The sequence below is a fragment of the Elaeis guineensis genome, chromosome 11 (assembly GCF_000442705.2).
Source record: "Elaeis guineensis isolate ETL-2024a chromosome 11, EG11, whole genome shotgun sequence".
Classification (NCBI taxonomy): domain Eukaryota; kingdom Viridiplantae; phylum Streptophyta; class Magnoliopsida; order Arecales; family Arecaceae; genus Elaeis; species Elaeis guineensis.
This window is the reverse complement of record NC_026003.2, coordinates 86196026-86220319: the sequence shown is the minus strand read 5'-3', so window position 1 is coordinate 86220319 and position 24294 is coordinate 86196026. Positions and strand designations below refer to the sequence as shown.

Sequence of the window (24294 nt, the reverse complement as noted above, 5' to 3'; positions counted from 1 at the left end):
TGTGGGAAATGATTTTGGAAAAGCTAATAGTAACAAGGGATATAAACCCAAAAAATCAGGCCCCAAAAAACATAAAGATAGGGTATGGTAAAGTCACACACTAAAAATTTCTAAGTATGAATTAAGTCAATAATTTTCAAGGATCCTTGCAAACATAACAAGTCAACTAAATGTCATTGTGACAAGATGCTTTTATGCCATTTGGTTTTGATCATCCTTAGCCAACTCAGAATTAAATCATTTACCACAAACAAGCATGAGAAATGGATGATATGCAACATTTTTTTTATTAATAGGATTTCAGGAAGACATGGTAGATAGAACTTAAAACTTGAAAGATATCATGATTCTTCTGGTTCTCTGAACTCTACTCTTCCAGTCAAAAAGCAAGAGATTCTCTTAGACTTTGATCAAAGGGTCAGAGCATTGATTGCTTACCATGATAATCAATAAATAGGACAAAAAATTCTCATGAACTGAAAAATAGAACATTCTCTATCATTTCATCATAAGGTGACTGATAACATAGTTGCAAAATAACTATCTAATCCTGCTGCAATTTAGGGGGAACCTTAATTTTTTCTTTCCTATAGGCCACTTTATAGTTCTTGCATTATATAATTTTTTGTATATTTCCATATTCTTGTGATTCCACCTCAATCTTGTAAACTCTTCTATCATTTATGTCCCAATTAGAGATTTATAAGTTTCATAAAACAGAATCAACAGTATCATTTAGTGACCAAAGTAGTTAGGCATAACCTAAGTAGTTTGTTGCAAAATGCAGCTCAATGCCATCCCGGGAACGCATGAATGGAACCAACGCAATTCCTGCATTGTTGCTTCAAGAAGATAGACAAAAAAGTCAATTTTCTATTAAATCCTAGCAAGTTCAAGGCATCTGGATAAAAAGGCAAATCAGCACTAAGTTTGAAATGTCTTACATCAGAATGTTCAGTGGGAGATTCAGCATATTGAAATTTTCTGCAAATTTTCTAACAGATGCCATCAAGCTGAGGTCAAGTTCCATGACATCCACTTTAGCGGTAGGAATTTCTTTCATGATTGCCTCTTTGACAGCAGAACCGGTTGATAGGTTCCTGACTGCCATTACGACATGCACACCACGCAACGTGAGAACCCTGCATGTTTCAGCACCAATTCCACTTGATGCTCCTGCAATAGATGTCTGATTAGGAACAACTGGTGGGATTTGAAAATAAAAATAAAGTGCTCATGTTGGATAACACTAAGAAGAGGATCAATGATGCATCCAGTTTCTACCATCCAACAAAATTATGTAACCCAATTTATCTGTCAAGTATTACGCAAGTGTGGTCAAATTCTTAGTTTCCAAATTTATATGCAGCCAAGAGCTTGAATCATGCAGTTAATTCAGTAGACCAAAAGAATAAACTAATAAGATAAAAATATAAATTTCATACAGCACTTCCAAATCCTTGGTCTGAAAGTATAGATGTAACTTATACAGAATAGAACAAAGTCTCAAAATAATTGAAATGACATATGCTACTTTTCTAAAAATATGTGAGCATCAATACTCATCATAAACATGATTTACCCAAGTTAGTAGAGAAAAACAACAATTTTCTTTTGATGGGACAATAGAGGCAAGCATTCGTTATTTTGATCCTTAAAAGCTTGTTATGATGAATAGTAACATAAACTAGACAATTTTATGATAGCGCATAACATATTAGTGTAATCTTTGTCTCAACATGTGGGCTTATTAATCTTCTTGGAGTAATATTTCTTAGGTCCTATTATTGTGAAGATGGCATGGACTGTCTTTGTGAAACTACAACACAACAAACAAAGTCAAAGAACTAGCCAGATCTTTGCTCAAGCCAGGTCCCTCTGATGCTCAAGTCAGAGAGGTATTTTTTTGTGAAAATGAAGGAGGAAAAATAAAGAGATAGAGTCTCATTTGGTTAAAGTTTTTTTGTGCTAGCTTTTACAAAGGGCCTTTAGGTCTATTTATAAATGGGATCCCAAATATTCTAAGACTGTATCCTGCCAAACTTCAGATCATACTATAACAATTTGCTGACATAGTGTTACAACTTGGGACATGTTGTAATAACTAGGCACGTGATGGAATTTTCAAAACCTCATATGCATTTGGGTTGAAGGGTTGAACTACCTCTGCCATGAGAAGGTTTTGTCTGATTTGGGTTGATTGTTGAGCTAACTAGTTATTGAGCTAAGACAGGATACCTCGACTTTTTATGTCAGCTACCTTTGGACTTTTTGTCTCTATTCTCAGGTCAACTAGGAAGTCCTGACCAAAATTCCCGAAGAATGCCTGGGCATGCTAGAGTTACCACATAGATCATGAGCTAGACAAAGCTGACCACATCATATCATCATGCTCGTTGAATATCATATCACTTTCCCTCCACTTCCTTGCCCAAGCTTTAAATTAAAAGCTTGTTTCAAAGAAGTAATCTATTCAGGTGCTTTTAGGTTAGTAGCTCATCAACTCTAGATACCTAGCATTTATCTTATGATTCTGAATCCACCACCAAAATATGTGATGCTTGGAATCCTGCATTCAATCATGGTGAACTACTTCAAGTCCATGATTAATTCAACATTCAGCATTTTAATAAGCCCCTTTGTATGCTATATGTGGAGCACATGGCAACCCCAGTGTGGAGAGCTCAAAGGCAATGATCTCCAGGAGATGTGGAGCACTTGGCAGCATCTGGGCCATTTATGGCATAATGAAAGGAGATGTGGTGGCTTTTCTTCTTCTTCACCACCATCTTCTTCTTCCTTGAGTGCCTAAGACCGGAATCTAGCTATTTTGAGAGCCTTCTTTGTTCCTCTATATAAGTATGTCTCCTTCTGTCATGTCATCTTCTCTTCATCCTACACCCAACTTCCATAGGGCTTAGGTTACCTTCCCCTAATAAGGGGCACTTCAAGTAAAAGGCAAACCATCCACCTTTATCGAAGGATACTCTTGAGGTAGGGTTCAAAAGCCCCATTTAGCCACTCATTGTATAGTTGCTAGGCACTTACCATCTAGGCCCCACCTAACTTGTCCCCAACTATTGGCAAATGATTTTGGGTTTCATTTGTTTCCATACTTTCAATATTCTTAAGCTTAGTATAGATGTCTTTAGGTCTTTTTTCATTTTGAAAAAGCATCCCACCATGGGTAGGTGGTGGTACCTAACCTTAAGGAAAAGTATCAAGTTTTTACCTGATAATCTTTCTTCCAACCTAGGATAGAAGGATAGGTATTTCATGGTCATTTCTCCTTCGACTGCTTGTCTGTTTTCACCAGTTGAGTATTTTGACCAATAAGATGCACTTTCTGGAGTGTTGAGAGATGGAGATTGTCGAGTCCATGGGCCAACTAAGGGTGATAAGGCCCCATCAGCTTTTTTCAATCGAGCCCAGTCCGAGGTGGTTTCATCCACCCTGACCTTAGGCAAGCCACCAAGCTACGTTTTGTTGCAGAGGTAGAAATGGCCCATGAAGGGAGGATTTGATTAAGACTACCTAGAAGGCTATGAAAAGGGTGGTGAAAGGTGCGTCAACTGGGACCTCTTTCAAAAGATCAAAATTGCATGCTTCTTTTTACACCACGGGAGGAGGGCTAATCTGAGAAACATCTTGCCTAGCCATGGGACATCCAAATTCTGTTATCTCATAAGAATGGTGTATCGAATCTTATCTGTCGATTGAGAAGTCACCTCCAAGCTTCATGGTGGGGTACTACATGAGATGAGTCTTCTGGGTCTAGGGCTTGACATGATGAGACTCATCACAAAAAGGCTTTGGGACCTCAAGAATCTAGCCAAGCTCCTTGCTTCGGGGTGCCAAAGCTGAGCTTGAAGACTTCAAAGGCTAAGCGGGCTGACTTGCCCTATCTTCAAAGGCTAAGCAAGACAGATGAACTACCCCTTCTAGGACCAAGCCAAGATAGGGAAGATGTAGACCTTCAAGCTTGAGCTCTTCATGACCCATGTTATCATTATAGTGAGTATCGATCCTCTTTGCCTCTCTCTTATCCAAATGATTTGAAGTTGAAGTGATTTGATAATTTATCTTGCTAGCCGCTTGCAACATCAGGGCCCCCCAAGACCTCCTCTAGAGCATAGGGCCTCAATTGGATGAGTCCTATGCTAGAATGAAGGTGAAGAATAAAAAACCAAGGAGGCTGAAGAGAGCACCAAGGAGGCCTTGAAAAAGGTTGAGGAGCCTACTAGAATGGTAGAAGAGGTGAGGTGTGGGGGGAGTTGCGGCAAGCCCAAGCTGAAAATGCTAAGCAAAAGCTGGAGGAGCGAGAACTCCACATTGACACCTCGACAAGGACATCAACTCTCTGAAGAGGTGCCTTGAGTTTGTCGATGAGAAGATAAAAGGCTCTAGAGGCAAGATGGTAGATAACGATAGGCAGGCTGTCTTCAAGTACAAGAGCTTGAGAAATTTTTGTAAATAAGAGTATGCAAGCTAGGAGCAACTCCTACATGGTAGGCTTTAAGTTTTGCTATGAGCAAGTTGGAGCCCATTTCCTGAGGGTAGACCTTAGTCTCTTGGATGACTACTATGATCTTGAATCTTTAAGGCAAGACTACAACAGCATGCCCCCATTAAGCATTCTCTGGAGGAGCCGACGGGCACCATGGAAGAGCCAATGACTATAGTGGAGCCCACCACTAAGGAGCCTTTGATCGAGGAGCATGCCACTGGGATGCTAGCTACTGAGGTCCACTTAGAGGAATTAACCACCTAGGGGCAAATGCCCAAGGAGCCTATGCACCAGCATCACTAAACAACCACATCGAAACCAGTCATTGAGGTGGTGGAGGTTCCAACTGGGGGGAACCACTGAGGGCTAAAGTTCCTTTCCCCCCACCCTCTATTTTTGCCTTCTTTTTGCTGATGTAGTTTTTGGCCCTTAGGCCATTCTGCTACCTTCCTCATAACAAGCTTTCTTAAAAGTATTACTAAATTTGCTTTTTCATGCATGCATTTTGCTTTTTCTTTGTTAACGGATGATGAAAATATTTGCTTAGTAGATTTGGATGAGCAAGTAGAAATACTTGTGAGTATTTAGGCATACCTTTATTTGGATTGGTCCTTGGGATAAGCTTGTGTTGCAAAGTTTTTCAAGATATTGTGCTTGATGAAGCTTTGAGCTCGATCATGCTTTGAGGCTTGCTTTATCCATTACACTTTAATTGCCACCACGATGGTCTTTATGCTGCCCTAGCAACCTTATGCCTTTAGGTAGGCCTTTTATCCTACTCACTAGATGATCAAGCAAGGAGGATTAGGATGGGCAATCTTGTTGCCACTATGATTGATGGCTATGATGGAGATGAAACTTATCAGACCCTAAACTAGGAGGATAGCAATGTTAGCCCAACCAGAGTGCCACTATGGTTGATGGCTATGATAAAGGCATGCCTCCTTGGACCCCAAACTTTGTCAAGTGGCAAAGTTGGATCACTAGGTTACCCAAGACTGAAGGCTATGACAAAGACATGCCTTCTTTGACCCCAAATTCTCGAGTGGCAAAGTTGGCCTACCTAGACTTTTTTTCCTCAGATGGCATCGCTCGTGGTTGATGGCTGCAGTAGAGATGGATCTCCTTAGACCCAAATCTTGAGGATGGCAAAATTGGTCCAACCAAAGTGCCACTATGGTTGAAGGATGCGAGAGAGACATGTCTCCTCTGACCTAAAGCTTGAAGGATGCAATTTGGTCTAATCATAGTTCTTAGCTTTAGGTAACTAGATTACCATTCTGGTTAAAGACTATGATAGAGGCATACTTTCTCGAAACCCAAATCCTCGAGTGGCAAAGTTGGCCCAACCAAAGCTTTGTTCTTCAAGGCAATTGTTCTGCCTTATAGGTTGGTAGTTGCAAGAGTTTGGCATTCCTCATTCCATACTCCTTAGCGTGGCAAAGTTTCCCCAACCTTCTCCCCTTTGCAAAAATTTTGAGTTGCAATAAAAGAAAAAGAACTATGCTTTTATTAATAAGATGAAGTGGAGAATTTACAAGCTTAAAATAAATAACAAATGTTTAATGATAGTAGATCCTCAGATTTTGTTTTGAAATTCCAATTCCAAGGTAGCAGCATCCCATCAAGGTGCTTTAGTTGGTATGTTTTGGGATGCACTTCCTTGGTGACTCTATAGGGTCATTTTCAATTCAAGGTGAGCTTTCCTAAACCTTTCCCTGTAGGTTGTCTTCTTCTCATCACAAGGTTTGCAGGTTGGAAGGCTCGCTCCTTCACCCTAGAGTTATAATATCAAGCAACCCTTTGCTAGTATGTGGCCATGTGGATCCAAGATCATTCTCGAGTTTCTTTATTAGGGTCTAGCATAGCTCTCAACTTTTTCTGATTCTACTACTTGTCGTAGTATTATACTGTATGAGTTGGCATTTGATTTCTACTAGGATCATAGTTCTAACTCCAAAAGTGAGGTTAAAGGGTGTCTCCCGAGTTGGAATTTGATTGGTGGTGTTGCATGCCCATAGAATACTAGGGAGCTCATCTTTCCAAAGGCCCTTAGCCTTGTCTAGCTGAATCTTCCAGTTTTGCAAGATCATCTTGCTTATCACATTGACCTGGACATTGATCCGTGAGTAGGTGACTGAGGTAAACCTATTCTCGACGCCCAGCTCCTCATAGAAATCTCTAGAATACTATTGAACTATTTTCCATTATCAGTCATCAACACTTGTGGAATGTCAAATCTATAGATGATAGACTTCCAAACCTAGTCCTTTGCATTCCTATCCATTATCCAAGCCAGGGTCTCCACTTCGACCCACTTTGTAAAGTAGTATATTACCATAATTAAAAATTTCTTCTTTTTGGTATCCAAGGGGAAAGGATGTATGATGTCCATGCCCCACTAAGTAAATGGCCATAGGTTGATGCAAGATACTTAAGAATCTTTGACACTTTTGGTCTCACTTTTGGATAAATTCAACAGCATCATTCTTTAAGGTGGGCCAATAGTACCCCTACCTTTGCATGTTATAAGCCAATGTCCTGCTCCTTAGGTGATTGCTGCAGATCCTTTTATGCATCTCATGCGTGATGTAGTCTACTTCATTTGAGTTGAGACATCTCAAAAATACAGCAAAGTAAAGGATCTCTTATAGAGGTCCTATTAAGAAGGATATACCTAGCAGATTGAAGATTGATCCTTTTGGCCTCTTTTTTATTCACAAGGAGGCTTCTATCCTAGAGACAGTTGATTAGAAAATCCATACAGCTCGACTCCTCATTCACCAATATCATAGATTTATTATCGTATTCAATGCTTTGACTCAGCAAGACCTCAATGTAGATGGTGCACCCAAGGTTAGTAAATGCTGAGCTAGCTAACTTCAATAGTGAGTTTGCTTTTTTATTCTTACACCTCGGTGTTTGGTGGATCTCAAAGTGCTTTAGGTTGGAGATGAGCTTTTGCATTTTAGCTAAATAGCAGACCATCATTTCTTTCTTGGCTTCACAATCCTCTTAAACTTGGCTTACCACGTGCTATAAATCACTATATACTTTGAGATGTTCTACTCCAAGATCTTTAGCATGCTTTAGTTTGGTCACCAGGGCTTCGTACTCAGCTTAATTGTTGGAGGTTGGGAACTTCAATTAAAGTACTTATTTAAATGACTCAACCTCTGGGCTTTTAGTATTAGCCCAACTCTGCTTCCAACAATATTAGAGGACCCATCAAAGTATAATACCCAAGGTGGAAGGTCGCTACCTAAGGCAAGACTTTGTTCACAGTCTTCTCCTATAAGGGTGCACTAGACCAAAAATTCTTCAAGGACTTGAGCCTTGATGGCAATTTGAGGTCAATACTAAATGTTGAACTCTCCAAGATCCAAAGACCATTTGACCATCCTTCCTAGTGTCTCAAGCTTCTGCAAAATTTGCTGCATAAATGGTTGGTTAGCACCATGATGATGTGGGCATAGAAATATGGCCTTAGCTTTATAGCCAAAATATAGGCTAGCCTCTTCATTTTTTGATACCTTGTTTCAGCATGATGGAGCAATCAAATAATAAACTAGCCTTTGCTTCTTTTCTTCTTCTTAGACCAGAATCGAGCATGGCCACCTAACAAACAACTAAGTAAATATAAAGCTCTTCTCCTAGCTTAGATTGAGAAGGTAGTGGAGGTCATCCAAGGGTCTTTTTGAGCTTGTTGAAGGCATGCTAGCATCTCTCAATCTACTCAAAATTCTTGATGCTTTTCAAGCCTTGAAGAAGGAAAAACACCTAGCTACTGATCTTGAGATGAATTTACTTAGGACAACGACTCATCGTGTAAGATGCTGGACCTCCTTCACTATCTTTAGCAAGGCCATTTCTTGGAGGACTTTGATGTTCTTTAAGTTTGCTTCATCCCTGCCGCATAACCATGAATCCTAGGAACTTCCCTAAGGAACTCCAAAAGCACACATCTTGAGATTGAGCTTCATCCTGTAATGGTGTAGAACCTCGAAGGCCTTTTCTAAGTTGGTGATGCCTACTCAGCCTTCAAACTTTTTACTAGTATATCATCTACATATGTGTTATATCTCAAATCAAGTACATAATAAATGCTACATGCCTATAAGATGAACCATACCGACATGCAAGGCTACCCGAAGAATAAACCTAATTATTTCACAAAAAAATTGTAATCATTAATAAAATACCTTGATCCTCGCATATTTAGATCTGTCAAATACTCCAAATAATCTAGCATACTTCCACAAGTCCCACTACCAATCACAACTTAGAATCTAAAATATAAAGAAAAAAAGAATAATGACCTACATAAATCCAATAAGTGATGGAAAACTTCAAAATCTGATCAGAGCATGTCAACAAATAGCAATCAAATATAATAGGATACCATTGACTTGGTAAAATTTTATTCTTATGAAAAACTATTTTTTTTCTTTTTAAAAGTATTTATTTTATAAACTGATACTAGGTCCAACATTTGGTGATGGCCACATAACCTAGAGGTATGAGAAGAATAATGAAAAATAGATAGATAATGGTCCCCAAACACCATTATGCTAATCACCGATGGTGTGATGTTAAAACTAATTTCTCAAATTATGAGTTGATAGAGCCAACATATAATTCCTACTAGTGGGGCCCAGAATAGATCATATCCACGATGAATATATACAAAAGCATTTACACAAGTTAACTTACCAAATATTTCCAAAATAGATCATGTATTCAAAACAAGTAATTTTCATAAATATAAAGATACATATTTTATTCTCATATCATTTTCAAAAATTAGATGTAACATGTTTGGCTATTTAATAAAATAGATGTAAAAGTCATCATTTTAAAAATATATTGAGAAGCATCAAGTCCCCTATTGTAGATGTCAAAAATCCAACTAATCTGGTCAGTTCACATAGATTCTACAAGGCCATATATATCAAAATCAAATATGTATTGAATAAGTGCTATGCTAAAATTTTAAAATAAATTTCTAGAATTTACAAAATTTCTTAAAATCTAATTCCGGATTAATGATTATGATAACAAGAGGAACAACAACAAACTTGGCTCTATTTCCTATCATAGGGTCAACATAGGATTATATAGTGGAAGCCCCCTAGGGCTAGCTTAGAAGAGAGAGAAAGATTGGGAAAAAGGATAGAGAAATGAAGAATAAAAGAAGAAGAAGAAGAAGAAGAAAGAAAGAGAGAGTGCATGTGAGCACGATAGAGATAAAGAGAGGGAGAGCGAGAGAACAAGAAAGAGAGAGTGAGAGAGTAAGAGAGTGAGGGGTAGAATGAGAGAGAGCATGAGGGTGAGAGTGAGTGGTGAGAGTGAGAGAGAACAAGAGTGAGTACAAGAGTTGGTATGTGGGAGTGGAGAGAGAGAGGGGGAGGGCATGTGGAAGAAAGAGCATGGAAGCTCTTGTTGTCAACCATATTAAATGACATGCACATTCCCCCCATTGCCTCTCTTCTTTTTCTTTCATCCATGCACTACCTCAAAGCATGCTACCTGGGAACAAGGCTTGGGACCTACTTCAATGAATCTGGGCCATGGACTAAGTATTATAGTAAGAGTTCATGCTGCAACTATATTCACTAGCTGCTAGTAGGTGGCCTTGCATTCTTCAAGCTAAATGGCTTGACTTTATAGCAGCACAACCTCCTTTTTGTGATGATGGGCATCTTCTTCTTGCCCTACAAATGCATCTTGATTTGGTTGTATCCAAAGGAAACATATGTGAAGCTAAAAAAGCTCTTGCCTTGAGTTGGCATCTAGTAGCTAATCTATCCTCAAGAGCAAATGTCTATCTCTTGGATACATCAGTGAGGTTGGTGAAGTTGATTGAGATTCTCCATTTCCTATTTCTTTCATCACCATCACCATATTGGTTAGCTTGTCTGAGTAATGAACCTCCCAGATGAATCAACCTAGAGAAGGTTGTAAACTTTTTCATTAATGGCTTATTGCCTCTATAGAGAAAAACTATGCTTGTTTTGCTAGATGGGTTTTTGAGTGGGTTCCATGTTAAGCTGGTGGACTATCATCATGAAGCTAATGCTAGGCACAGTTGTCCATACAAATACATTTGAGCTAGCTCTAAGAAAATGGACTAGTTGAAATCGTACCTTAGGTCCAAACTGGGATCCAACTTACACCATCTAGAAAGGATCTTTTCATAAGGGCATTAAAACTAAGTCCTCCATGGGTGCTCCCTTTGCTCCGTCAACTCATCCCAGGCATCCGGGCCTTCGACAGAAAGTGTTTCTTTGTTCTTCACCTTGAGAGAAGTCATAGAGCATAGTTAAGGAACCATCTAATCTCCTTGGATTCCTTGATCTTATGCTTTGCCAAAAACTTCATCACCAATCATAGATGGAGCTAATTGCCTTCATTAAATTGAGGGTTGGTCACCCAATAATGGCATTATAAGAACATGGAATTTGGGTACTAAAAAATCCACCATCACGATCTCCTACAAAAATGAGGGACCAGTAATAATGAGCAATGTGATGATCACCTCCAACTGTACCGAGTTCCTAATGAAGTCAACCAAAAGAGCCTTGATCAGCTTAAGTCAATCCTTTGGGATCTTCATCAGCAGGTACTCCATAGGTGAGCATCGATATCTTCTCTTGCCTTCTCTTTGGTCATTCTTAACAAACTGATCAAGATAGTTTCATTGGACCAGCTTCTCAATTTCATCCTTCAGTCACCGGCACTTCTTCGTGCCATGCTTGTGATCGCAATGGAGAAGATAGAACTTATTTTGATCCATCTTAGGTGGATCCAACCTTATTCTTTTGGGCCACTAGGTATTCAAGGGAGTGCAATTCTCATACCTCTAAGGTGTAGTTCTTTGATGCTATGGGGTCTTCCTCTACTCTATTGGTTTTTTTATGTGATGGGCCTTTTTGTCATCTCAGCCCTTCCTCTTTTTCTCTACTCGATTGTCGTTTCAATCCATTTTAGCCTTCAAAGTCTCCTCAACATTGATTCATTTCTCTACTCATGCAATGAGCTCGGTAAGGACCTTGAGGGTCTTCTTAGAGAGAGAAAGCTGAACCAAGAGTTCCTCAAGCCATTCATGAGGGCAACCATAAGCACAGCTTGATCGAGATCACAAACTTCCAATGTCTTAGAGTTAAAGTAGTCAATGAATTATGGAGGATTTTGTCTTTCCTTTGCTTGAAATTCATCAAGGTCGTAGAGATCTTCCAATGGCTAAGGCTGCTAATGAATGGCCCATGAACCTTTGAATTATTTGACCAAACAAATTGATTGATCATGGCTAGAGGCTAGAATACTATGCTCGATAGCATTCTTCAGATTGGCTGCTATTGTGGACCACCACCTTGGCCTTGGTCGACCATGTGCTCAGCCATGATCGAAGACTCGAAAGGCTCAGTCCTCAGTGGATATAAAGATGGCAAGAGATCAACCATAGCCAATCTAGAGGAGTTAAGCATGAAAATCTAGATCAATTAACCTGATCCAAAGTTTTCAACCCCTATGAACGGTAGCTCGGACCTCGACTATGGTCGAGGTGATTAGAGGTCGGTCATGGCCAATCTAAGGAAGACTTCTGATATAAGGTAGCTATCCCAATTGGGAATGAGCTCATTTCCTTCACAGTTATGGAGACTCCGTATAAGGGAGAAGATCACCGGGATCGAATCATGCCCCAAATGAAGACTAACAACTAGCTCCACATCGTAAATACTGGAGTGATCACTGCCAGCATGATCTACGCATGATATCCAGGAATCGATTAGTCCCTCGGGCATACAGGACTCTAACTTTCTCTTTATATATAGGAGAAAATGGAGACCCCAAGGTAAGTGCTCAAAAAGTCTCTCTCACTCTCTTTGTTCTCTATCTCTCCACTAACTTAAGCATCAGAGGGTTCCCATCGAGAACCACTCCAGTCTGAGTTTTTTATAGGTCTCATTCTAGCTCTTGGAGTTTGCTACCTTGGTGCCTCAATTATAGTCGAAGACCAGCTCTTTTTGTCTTCTGCCTAGGAGATCTCATCCAAGGAGATCATATCTAACCTCAAGCATGAGATTTGACGGTAATAGATTGGTTTAGAAGGAGGGCCCCAAACACTATTTGAAAATTATTTCGAGAGAGAGTACTTCATTGTGAGGCTACGAAGGGGAGCATCGAATACATCTGGCCACTCAAATTGTGTGTGGACCAACAATATCTATCAGGAGGCTGCTGCATTTGAACCAATCCAAGTAAACCCACCTCCTTAGCCAGCACCAGTAGTTTTCAATGAATAGTATAATAGCCTCATTCAGCAGGTGCAAACCTTGGCTGCCATAGTGCAAGGGATGTAGCAGACCATCATTACTCAACCTACTCTGAAGATTCCAGTCAAAACTGGGTCAGACCGGCAACCCAACATTCACCCCCTCATAGTCTAAGGTTGGGGCCTAGCTGACTTAACTGACCTACAAACCCATCTGAGGATGACATAGATGCTCACCGACCCTACAATCATGAGGGACTCTTGCCCAGAAACTTTTCTCTTCTTTGCTGAGAACCTCACACAGTTCCAGGCAATAAGGTGGAGAGGAGATTCTAGGAGATGCAGTGATGGATCGAAGAACTATAGAACCAGACTTAGCAGTAAGGAAAGGAGCTCTATTTCAACATCGAACCCCAATTCAACTAGAAGATCCTGAATGAACCACTCCTAGCATGGTTCAAAATGCCATACCTGGAATCATAAGATGTAATTATAGATCCCATCGACCATTTAGAGATCTTTAAGGCTTAATTCTTCTTTACGGAGCAAATGATGCAATTCTTTATCGAGCATTCGCATCAATCCTGAGGAAGACTGCCCAACATTGATACTCGAGTCTTCAACGTAGCTTGATTGACTCCTTTGGTTATCTCGCTTGAATGTTTATAACTTACTTTATCAGTAGTTGCCGACAATGTTGAGGCTCGAATCCCTCATCAACATTAAGTAGTGGGAAGGTGAGTCCCTTGGAGAGTATGTCAATCACTTCAACATTGTAACTTTGAAAGTATGAAACCTAGATCAATCAATAATCATGACCACACTCAAAGGCGGACTGCTCAAGAATGACCTCCTCTTCTCACTCAAAAAGGGTACCCAAAGACTTCACTAAAATGTTAGAACAAGCAGAGAAGTATGTAAATACAGAAGAGGCATGGGCTTGGCATAGGGAGAACCCCAATATGAGGCCTAGATGAAAGGTGGGGAAAGAAAAGGCAAAGAACATAAAAGGAAGGTTGACATAATGAAAGAAAGTCACGTCACTCATAAACACTACCTTGGAACGATTAGGCCAAATCTCCACTTAGACGGTGCTGATCTAGATCTCTACCTTGGAGGTTCAATAACAACACTCCACTCAACATGGCCCGAGCACAAATACTAATGGAGATAGAGCATCAAGGAGATCTTTCGAGGCTGAAGAAGATGACAACTCCACTACATGCAAGGAATGCAAGAAGGTATTGCCACTATCATCGAGACTATGGCCATGATATGGAGGAATGCTAGCAACTTAAGAAAGAGATTGAAGTGCTCATCAAGTAGGGGTGACTGCGGTGGTACATTGAAGACCAGTCGAACTGAGAAGAGACCAAAGCCGAGCCACCTCGACATGAAAATCTCTTTAGGGATTGGTCAATGGTAGAGGTGATCCATACCATCTCTGAGGGATAGATCGGCTACCCATCCCCTGGACTGAGTCGAGTTGAAGAAAAGGAGCAGAAGAAGAGGATGATCAAAAATAAATTACTTTTTTCGATGTCGATCTGGAGGGAATAACATGTCTGCATGATGACCCTGTTATCGTCACTTTAAATATTTCAAACTATGATGTATACCATATTCTAATCAATAATGGAAGCTTTATGGGCGTCTTGTTTTATAATGTTTTTGTATGAATGAATTTAGCCCCTATCAAGCTAAAGAGACTAACTTTTTTTCTCGAAAATTTTTCAATAACACCATGTTGGTGGAAGGGGTTATCTCCCTCCCCATATTGGCAAGATGGGCTCCAAGGCAATCCACTGTCGAAGTCGAATTTCAGGTTGTAAGGTCCGTCCACCTACAATGCTATATAGGGTCAGATTGGGCTAAATACCCTCAGAGCTGTTGTGTTAACTTACCACCTGATGTTGAAGTTTTTCACTCCTTAATGAAATTGGAGAGCTCCAAGGAGATCAACAACTGGCTAAAAAATGTTACATGACAACTTTTCATAGAGAGGTGCTCATGGAGTCCCAGTTAGATGTATGCTCTAGAAGTCAATCAGATTGATACATTTATTCTTTCTAGGACATAGTTTTATACTTGATCTTATTATTTATTAATAAAATTAGATAATTTATTTTTATTCATAGTATTTATGTATTCATAAATTATCCAAAAATTTAATAAGATGATGATACATATTTTAAGAGTTGAGAATTTGAGACTTATATCATTAGTGATTAATTCTTAAATTTTTCTCGATCAATGGATCATCACGGAGATAGTGATTGATCCGATAAAATTGATGCGTGGATCATTTTTCTTTGGATAGATGAGTCTCGAGCTATAGTTTAGGGTGAGAGTATGGGTGGTTGTGTAGGAATTGATGTGATGCTTCCAAATCTTGGGAGGCCATAGGAGGAGTCTCATGAGTTTGAGGTTCAGGCGATGACGACTTCGAGGGGCTTGGTTGAAATTTTAAATACTTAGAGATATAAGGTGGAACAAGAAATTAGAATCAGGGCTGAAGACTGTAGAGAAAAAATAGATTCAGGGCACTAGATCGACTTAAACTGAGATTGGATCAACCAAGTCGTAGAGAAAAAAAGTAGATTCTCGAGAAATCTGGCATGGCATGTAGGTTAATCGGCTTAGTTTCAGTCTAAGTTGACTCAGTCTCAGGTTAGTCGACTCAGTTTGAACTGAGTCAGCTCAGTTGCGTGGGCAAACAACACGAGATTTCAGCATGGGTCTGGGATCGAATTTTGTTCCCAGGATCCTAAGGTCTAATTTGATAGGTCTTAAGGGGGCTAACTCAAGGGTTTGGACTGGGATCAAGTCCAAGGATTAGAGCATATGAAACATAGGTGTACATGGGCTCAGTGAGTGCTTTCATGTATTGAGTTAGTCTAGAAAGTTTTTTGGGCTCGGATCGTTGAACCCATTATATTGGTATATCTACAGGTCATTGTAATACCAAGATAAATGAAATAAAACACAAAGCTTTTTCTCTAGAAATCCTAGCCACCATCTCTCTCTTTCTCTCTCTCACACATTCTTATCCACGATCCAATCCAGATTTCTGCATTCTCTTTGTTTCCTTCCTCAGATTTTCTGGATTAACATCCAAATCCATGTAAGACATAGGTCTGCAGCTGGTATCAAAGAGGTATCAGGTTTTAACAATTGATATCAAAGCCTGATGGAGCATGGAAGTGAAGAAGAAGTCATACAAGATGAAATCAGAAATTGCATACCTATTTTATGGTATGTCTCAGATCTACTTTTATTTTTGCTGTGGTTTGGCCAATCAAAGCAGCTGATTGAAGGTGGAGGCTAAGAGGATTGATGGAAAGGGATGTTTTCAGGGTGGATGGTTTGGGTGCATGATTTGCTAATCCAACTTTGATTGGAGGTAATTTTGGTGGAAAGATCAAGTGTATGGTGGTTAGGTGATAGGGATCTCTAGGGAGAAGGATAGTGTAGGGGCAGTTTGGTAGATGAGGAGAGTTTACCCAAAGAGTAATGGTCTAGAGGAAGTTGAAGAAGTGACTGCAGTCTTTGGGTGTAGGAAGGCAGGAAAGTAGCCAGAAATGTATTCAGTGGTTTGACCAAAGCAAGGATTTGTGAAGCCTTGGGGGGATTGGAGATGGCTACTCTATAGAGCATTACAGTGGGTTCAAGAGGAGGAGGTCCTCTAATGGTTTCGGAGGTTCCCATAGGGTGCGGAGGTATCCAAAATAGAAGCAGCAACGGTGGAGGTCCAGCAGGTCAGGGTTGGATGGCTGAATTTGGATTAGGTTTATCTTCTGTAGGGGTACCAGGAGGAGTCATGATTCTGGTGGAGCATCGACCAGAGGTACCTCTATGGATGGAGGATATTTTAGCATAGGTTCAGAGCCAAAGAGTGCAGGGATATGTGTTTGATTCTAGCACCAGTGGCGGTGATGCATTGCATGGGTCTATGCGGGGTTGCGAGCACCGTGGATCAAGGTTCTAGGAAGATCATGTCAGATAGGTTGTTTCAAGGTTCTAGGAAGATCATGTCAGATAGGTTGTTTTCAACAACAGAGGACTTGAATACCTATATGGAGGCAGTGGCAAGCCTCGGGTAAGATAGGTGGGTCTGAGCCTCGAGTGAGGTTTGAGCTGCAGTTCCTTCGGATGAAGTTGAAGCAACGGTTGGTGCAGAGTAGAAGAGGATAAAGTACTAGGATGGAATTTTCTAGGGTTCAGTCATCGAAGAAGAAAAGTTGGATGAGCTCTTGGATTTCGAAGGAACCCGCAGGGTGCAGTATATTTGAGATTGCTTCGGAGGGTCTATGGAGTGTGGAGGGTCTGAAGGGGCAATGACGGTATTAAAGGTGCAGCAGCAAGCCTGGCAGTGTAGTGTTAGATGGTTGACCTCGAGAGACTCGAGTACAGAGTTGGCTTCTACAGCATTAGGGGGACATCAAATTCAAGTGGAGCATCGGACGGTGGTGGCTTCACAGTTGGAGAGGGATTTGGTATGATTTCAGAGTGGCATTGTTCTGAGGAGACTGTGTCAGAGTAAGCAGTGAGTGCCAGTATAGGAATGCTACAATTTTCTCTAGAGAAGTCTAGGACAGGTGATGCAGCTGCTCCACAGAAGGGAGTCTATAATTTTTAGGATGGTGCTGAGTAGCAAGCCTGGTCTTCACCTATGGAGGCGATCATCCCAAAGGGTGTCCGAGAACATGCAGAAGCTCAAGAGGATTGGCGGTGGCAAGAATGTTCGCAAAAGGGGCTGTCAAGACATGCAGTGACAATAAAAGCATGCAAGAGAACATTGTCAGGTTTGCCAAGGCTTAGGTGCACCAAGATGGAGATTGTAGGAGTTGGTGTGGTGCTCCCAAGTCTTGAAAGGCCATAGGAGGAGTCAGGGTGTTGGCTCTGGGAGACTAGGATAGGTGTGGTCCTAGGGCTAGGACAGGAGTGGTCTTAGGGTAGAGGCGGTGCATAGCCCTCTATGGGCTCAAGGTTCAAGCGACAAAGACTTTGAAGGACTTGATTGGGGCTCTGAATACTTGAAAATATAAGATGAAGCAAGAAACTAGAGCTATGGCTGAAGACTATGGAAGAAAAGCAGATTCAGGACACTGGATCAACTCAAACTAAGACTGGAACAACCAAGCCTTAAGTCTAAGACTGAGCTGGCTCAGTTGCACAGGCAGAGCAACACAAGATTTCAGCAAAGTTTGAGATTGGATTTTGATCATAGGATCTTAAGGCTTGATTTGATAGGTCGTAAGGAGGCTAGCTTAAGGGTTTGGACTAGGATCAAGTCCAAGGGATAAGAACATGTGAGACATGGGTGTACATGGGCTCAGTGAGCACTTTCATAAATTGGATTTAGACAGGGGAGTTTTTGGTCAAGCCTAATGGCTATATATATATGTATGTATGTATGTATGTATGTATGTATGTATGTATATATGTATATATAAACATACACACATAGGTTGTATTAGGGTTTTATGATGAGAAGTAGAATATGGATCTTTTCTACCTCAATCTCTCTTCCCTCTTTCTTTAGTGTTGCCGCCCTAGGTCTTGAAGACATCCTAGAGAAGGGAGGCACCTCCCTCAAGCCCTAGGAAGGAGGCACCCCATCACAGATCTAAGTAGTGGATCGATGTTCGCTGCCTTCAAAGAGTCTGGATCTATAGCAGATTTTCTCAGTTATACGTAGAAGATCTAGGGGTTCTTGATAGGTGCAATCAGAATTTTCTTTGTTAGAGAATAAGGATACCGAGCATGATGAATATAAGAAGTAACTTGGATATCTACTCACTTATTAGTACTTTTCTTAATACTATAGTGGTGTGACTAGTTCTTTGACCTATGATACCTTGACTATTCACAATGAGATTTTTGTAGTTTGGTTGTACATACACTTGATCCCTGATCATATGGGTCCTTGCAGTATATATTGGCTATAGTAGGTTCACTATAGAAATAGAAATTATAGCTAGATAGGATCTATTGATCTTGATAGATAAGGAGTAGTTCTATGTGATTTATAAAACTCAGTTCTGAAGATCATGGCCATGACAGTGTGAATAATAAAAAAGAACTTTCATAAAATTTTTATAATATAAACTCGAGTTGAATAAATCTTACATATGACAGATGATGGAGTTTGACGTATTTTTTATAACCTCCATCTTATCGAAACTCATGATAGAAGAATTGTATCATACAGTAACTACACCTAAGAGGTTCAATACCTTTCATTCTGCTGGATTGTCACTACATGCTGCTAGACATCACTGGTAGATTGTGAGATTAATGAAAATTATTTTAATAATCAATAATTTTTATTAGGTGAGTTAGAATTATTTCAATTCATTGAAAAGAGTTTTAGATATTTGTAATAAAAATCATAATATATCTTACTACTGGCCAGAATAAAATCTATGGGATCATATACATAAGAGGTTCTGACTGATCAGATAGTTGAATTATGATTTTGAATCATTGAAGAATTTGATTATCAATATGATTGATGATAGGACTAATTTGTAAAAGTTATAAGAGAAGACTTGCTAACAGTTAGTGAGTTAAGGGAGGACTTTTTTGTAATTATTGCTATATTATTTAGTTTGATCAAATAATTAGAATTGAGTCCTAGTCAAATTAAATTAAGATTTATTTTGATTAGACTTGATCTGAGTTTGAGTCAAATTAGGTTTCATTGGTCTAAAAGAGTTTGGACTTAATAAATATTTGACTTATAATGAACCCAAACCAGATTAGATTTTGACCAAAACTTTGACCAAGTATTTGACTTGGTCCAAAAGACATGATGCCCCAAGATATGATCCAGACCAAAAATAAAAACATCAGTGGTTGTTTTCTTGATTTGAGCATTGGGATGTTGGAGTTCTAAAAGATAAGGTGGCACCTCACAAGATGGGGTAGACTCCATCTTATAGTCCCAGTGCCCTAGGACTCTATCCAAAAACCCTAGGGCATTTGGTTTAAAGTAGTTATGACTTGGTTACTGCCTCATATAATCAGATAACAAAAGAAGGGGGTGCACTAATTGTTGAGGTGCCTCTCTTCTTTCTTTTGTGATAACATCTAAGAAGTCGGACATCCTAGCCTCCATGCCCCATCTTCTCTCTCATCTTCCTCCTCCTCTTGTCTCTCTATTATTCTCTTAAGAAAAGAAAAAGGAGAATAGATTGAACATCCAGGAAGCGATCTTTGCAAGAAAGCTAGCACCCTGATGAGATCTAGATCTCCTGATCTGATCATTCTTGTATGGATATCTGTAGAGACCGAATATGTATGTGGCTTCAAAAGAGCCTTGAAGACATCCATGATCATCGAATTACAGTGAAGATCTACCCATGCAAGGTAAAGATCAGATTTTTCTCTCTTTTATTTGTAATCATAATCTTAAGATATGAGGAATTTTGGTGTTTTAGAGATGTGATCTCTTAAGATTTTAATCTCTTTTCTTTATATTGCATTTAATGATTTGTATAACAGCCACCCTCATATGATTAAGATTAGGATCTTAGATCTAAAAATTATTAATTTAGATTGTTGATTTTCATGGTTCTGTTGCTATGATGATTGATCACAAGCAATCGAAATCATGAACTATATGATCAACAGATCGTTTAACAGCATGCAAATCAATATATATTCAGATTTAATTTTTTTTTTCATGTATTAGATGAATGAGGTGATGATCATGGATAGACCCCTTTTTAGATCTATGATGTGTTCTGTGATGTAATCATGGTGTCTGCGAGCACCGTTAAATTTCTGTATTTAGAGACCTATGCTCTCATTAGATTAGATCTAATGTTTGTACCTTAGGTGCCTACATGCATCATTTGATTCATGTAACTGAGAGACCTATGAGTCTCATTAAAAAAGGTGGTAATAATTGTTATTATTTTTTATCTTTTGGCTTATTCCATGATGTGTTTGCATGTCAATTGGTTGATTGAATTGCAAGCCTATCGCACATGATGAGTGCAGATAGAGACAGGCGATTGATTGATGCCAGATTAAGGAGTTGATCATGATTAGATCATGGGTGCTCAGGATCAGATCAAAGAGTTAAAGACGATCAAATCGATTGATGTGTATGCACTTGTAATAGTGACCCTAAGACTAGATTCCAGTTTAGTGGCTTGAGCTTGAATTATAGATCCATGATCATCACCAGTTATATTTTTTGCTAATTAGTTATTTGCATGCGATATAGATAATTAAAATAAGTAATTAGTTATTTTCCTGAAATACAGATAATTAAAAATTAGATGAGATTTAAATTAAATCTTCTCATATATATTAAGTCGAGCGATCTTCCACCATTGTAGATATACGGACGTCCTACTGATGTTGACTATTCTCAACTAGTTACAGTGGTTCAGTTGTATTGAAAAGATATAACCACTCTATTAGCATGAGATGCTACAGAGTAAAGATGGGGTTGGGCCCATAACTGTTAGATGAGGGATCCAATGATGACTTTGCATCCGCTTTTGAATGATGTGTCTGACTTAACTAAGAAATGAAGTCAATAACTGTCAGATGAGGCTTACATAACTTAGAGATTAGATATCACTATAATATACTTGATAAGTATTGGATGAGAGTTGTCCACTCATTGATTTATGTGTCATCAATAATTGTTAGATGAGATGTACGTAAATCAGTTGGACTATAGTATCCACTTGAAACCTAGTCATGGAGGGTTTTCATATTTCTACCTGAGAAGTGTAAGAGATTTGAAGAAATAATGGAAGATATATTTATTTTAAAAGATCCTAAAATAAATTTTAAAATTAAGTATAAATATCTAACTAGAATCTTTACTCTCTCAATTCACCATGTCTACTTCCAACCTTCTAGCTCGAATCCTCGATACCAACCATTTAACTAGAGCTAACTACAAAGACTGGCTAAGAAACTTAAAAATTATTTTGAATTCCAAAAAGCTTAGCTATGTACTCGATTAGGATCCTCTTGTATTGCCAAGCCATCCAACCACTGACCAATGGAAAGCACTAGATAAATGGACAGATGTCGACAATAAAGTCAGGTGCTATATTTTGACGTCGATGTTCGATGAACCTCAATACCAACATAAGGACATGAAGACTGCCAAGGCCATGTTGACTCACTTACAAGAGGTGTATGGTGAGGAGAGCCGATCTGTGCACTATGAAGTGTCCAAGAGACTCTTCAATGCCAAGATATGCGAAGCACAATCTATCCATGATCATTATTTGATAATGATTAAGGATTTGAAAGAGCTTGAGAAGCTTGACATGATCATGCATAGGGAATTACAAGTAGATTTGATACTGCAATCACTTAGTAGTTTATATGGATAGTTTGTAGTAAACTACCATATGAATAAGATTGATTGCACCTTGGCTGAATTGTTGAACATGTTGGTGACCACTGAAAGGACCTTGAAGAGTTCAACAGGCATGGTTGTTGCTGTGGAGTGGGCTTTTACTTCCAAGAGAAAGCCTACTTGGAAGAAAAAGATGTCTGTAAAGAAATAAAAGACCAAGAGAAAGCCAAAAAAGGAAGCTCATAAGAAGGTTGCTGATAAGAGAAAGTGTTTCCACTACAATATCGATGGCCATTGGAAAAGAAACTATCCTATATACCTGGAGAGCCTAAAGAAAAGCAAAAGGGACACGCCTTCAGAAGGTATGTCAGATCTGCTTGTTGTTGAAACTAACTTTATAGTTTCTTCTACTTCTAGTTAAATTATAGACTCTGATTCAAGTGCTCATTTGTGTACATCAATGTAGGGTCTAAAAGAAAGTAAAGGATCAAGAAAAAGTGAAGTGACCCTTCGGGTTGGCAATGGGACAAGAGTTGCTATTATAATCATGGGCACCTATCCTCTATGATTATCATCTGGATTTAGTTTGATACTTAGAGACTGTTTTTATGTACCTACTACTAGTAGAAATTTTATTTCTATTTCATTATTAGCACAAGATGATTTTGTTTTAAATTTTAATAATACTACTATATGATTTATTTTAGAAATTAGTTGGTTGCACGTGGCTTTATGGTTGATAGTATCTATCACTTACATATGGATGTATCAGTGAACATATCTGAGTAAGTAGTAAGTGCCGTAAGATCTAAGAGATCTAGAAATGAGATAAATTAGAAGTATATGTGACACCTCAGACTTAGTCATATTGGAGAGGATAAAATAGATAAATTCAAAAAGCATGGGCTCCTTGGCTCATTGACTCTTGAGTTGTATCCAATTTATAAATCCTATTTTCAAAAAAAAATGGCCAAATTATCGTTTGTGGGATATAGAGAGAGAATCACTGAGATACTTATCCTAGTACACACTGATATGTGTGGCCCATTTGATGTATAGATTAAGAATGGTTATCCTTACTTTATTACTTTTATTGATGATTATTCATAATATAAATATATGTATCTTATGAAACATAAATCTGAAGTCTTTGAAAAGTTTAAAAAATTCAGATATGAAGTAGAGAAGTAAACTAAAATATTTCTTAAGATTTTTTGATCAGATCGAGGAGGTGAATATCTTAGTGAAAAATTTTAAAATTATCTCAAAAAAAATAGCATAGTCTCATAATAGACTCCTTCTAGTATACCTCAACTCAATGGAGTATCAGAGAGAAGGAATAAGACTCTATTAGATATAGTCTGATTCATTATAAGCTTCACTGATCTTTTTTTATTTTTTTTGGGACATACTTTGCTTACTGTAATTTATATATTGAATAGAGTTTCCTCTAAGTCTATTCCTACTACACCATCTAAAATGTGGCATGATAAAAAATTGAGTCTTGATCATCTCAAGATTTGTGGATGTCTGGCCCATGTCAAGTGATAATAGGTGGACAAATTAGAGGCTAGATCTATGAAAGCTCATTTCATTGTGTATCCTAAAGAATCTTTGGGATACTACTTTTACTTTTTAAAGAATCACAATGTGATTATGAGCTGATATGCTAGATTCTTGAAAAAAATAGTTTATCCAGGATGGAGGTAGTGGAAGGAAAATTAAGCTCGAACAGAGTCTCTGAAGAGCAACGAGTCACAAAATCTATAGAACCTATTCATGCAGAGCCAGTATATTTAGTACATCCTCTATGTCGTAGATCGAGTAGAATCTCCTATCCTCTTAAAAGATACTTGAGTATAATTATAGAGGATGTAGAGAAAATATTCCTCATAGGAGATAGGAAACATAGAGATGATCACAAAAACTACTATAAGGGGCGATGTCAGACATCAATTTTAAGAAGTGGTTGAATGTAATGAAATCAGAAATTGACTTCATGCACTCCAACCAAGTTTGAACCTTAATAGATCTACCAAAAGATATAGTACCTGTTGGATGCAAATAGATCCATAAAAGAAAGGTAGATTCGATGAAAAAACAGAGACTTATAAAGCAAGACTTATGGTGGAAGGTTATAGTCAATGTGAAAGTATTGATTATTAGGAGACT

General features: G+C 38.8%; 1 protein-coding gene across 4 annotated transcripts in view; it reads right to left on the bottom strand.

Moving 5' to 3' along the window:
- LOC105031959 (short-chain dehydrogenase TIC 32, chloroplastic) overlaps positions 1-24294 on the bottom strand; it is an 85876-nt gene that overhangs the window by 39937 nt on the left and 21645 nt on the right. For all 4 annotated transcript variants that reach the window (XR_012135536.1, XR_012135538.1, XR_012135537.1 and 1 more), the window contains exons 2-3: positions 945-1176; positions 763-842 (exon numbers count right to left, since the gene is read on the bottom strand). Coding sequence is in view for 1 of the 4 variants with exons in the window: in XM_073246181.1 (XP_073102282.1) it covers positions 763-842; positions 945-1176 (312 nt within the window). In the remaining 3 variants the exon portion in view is untranslated. The remainder of the gene's footprint in view (positions 1-762; positions 843-944; positions 1177-24294) is intronic.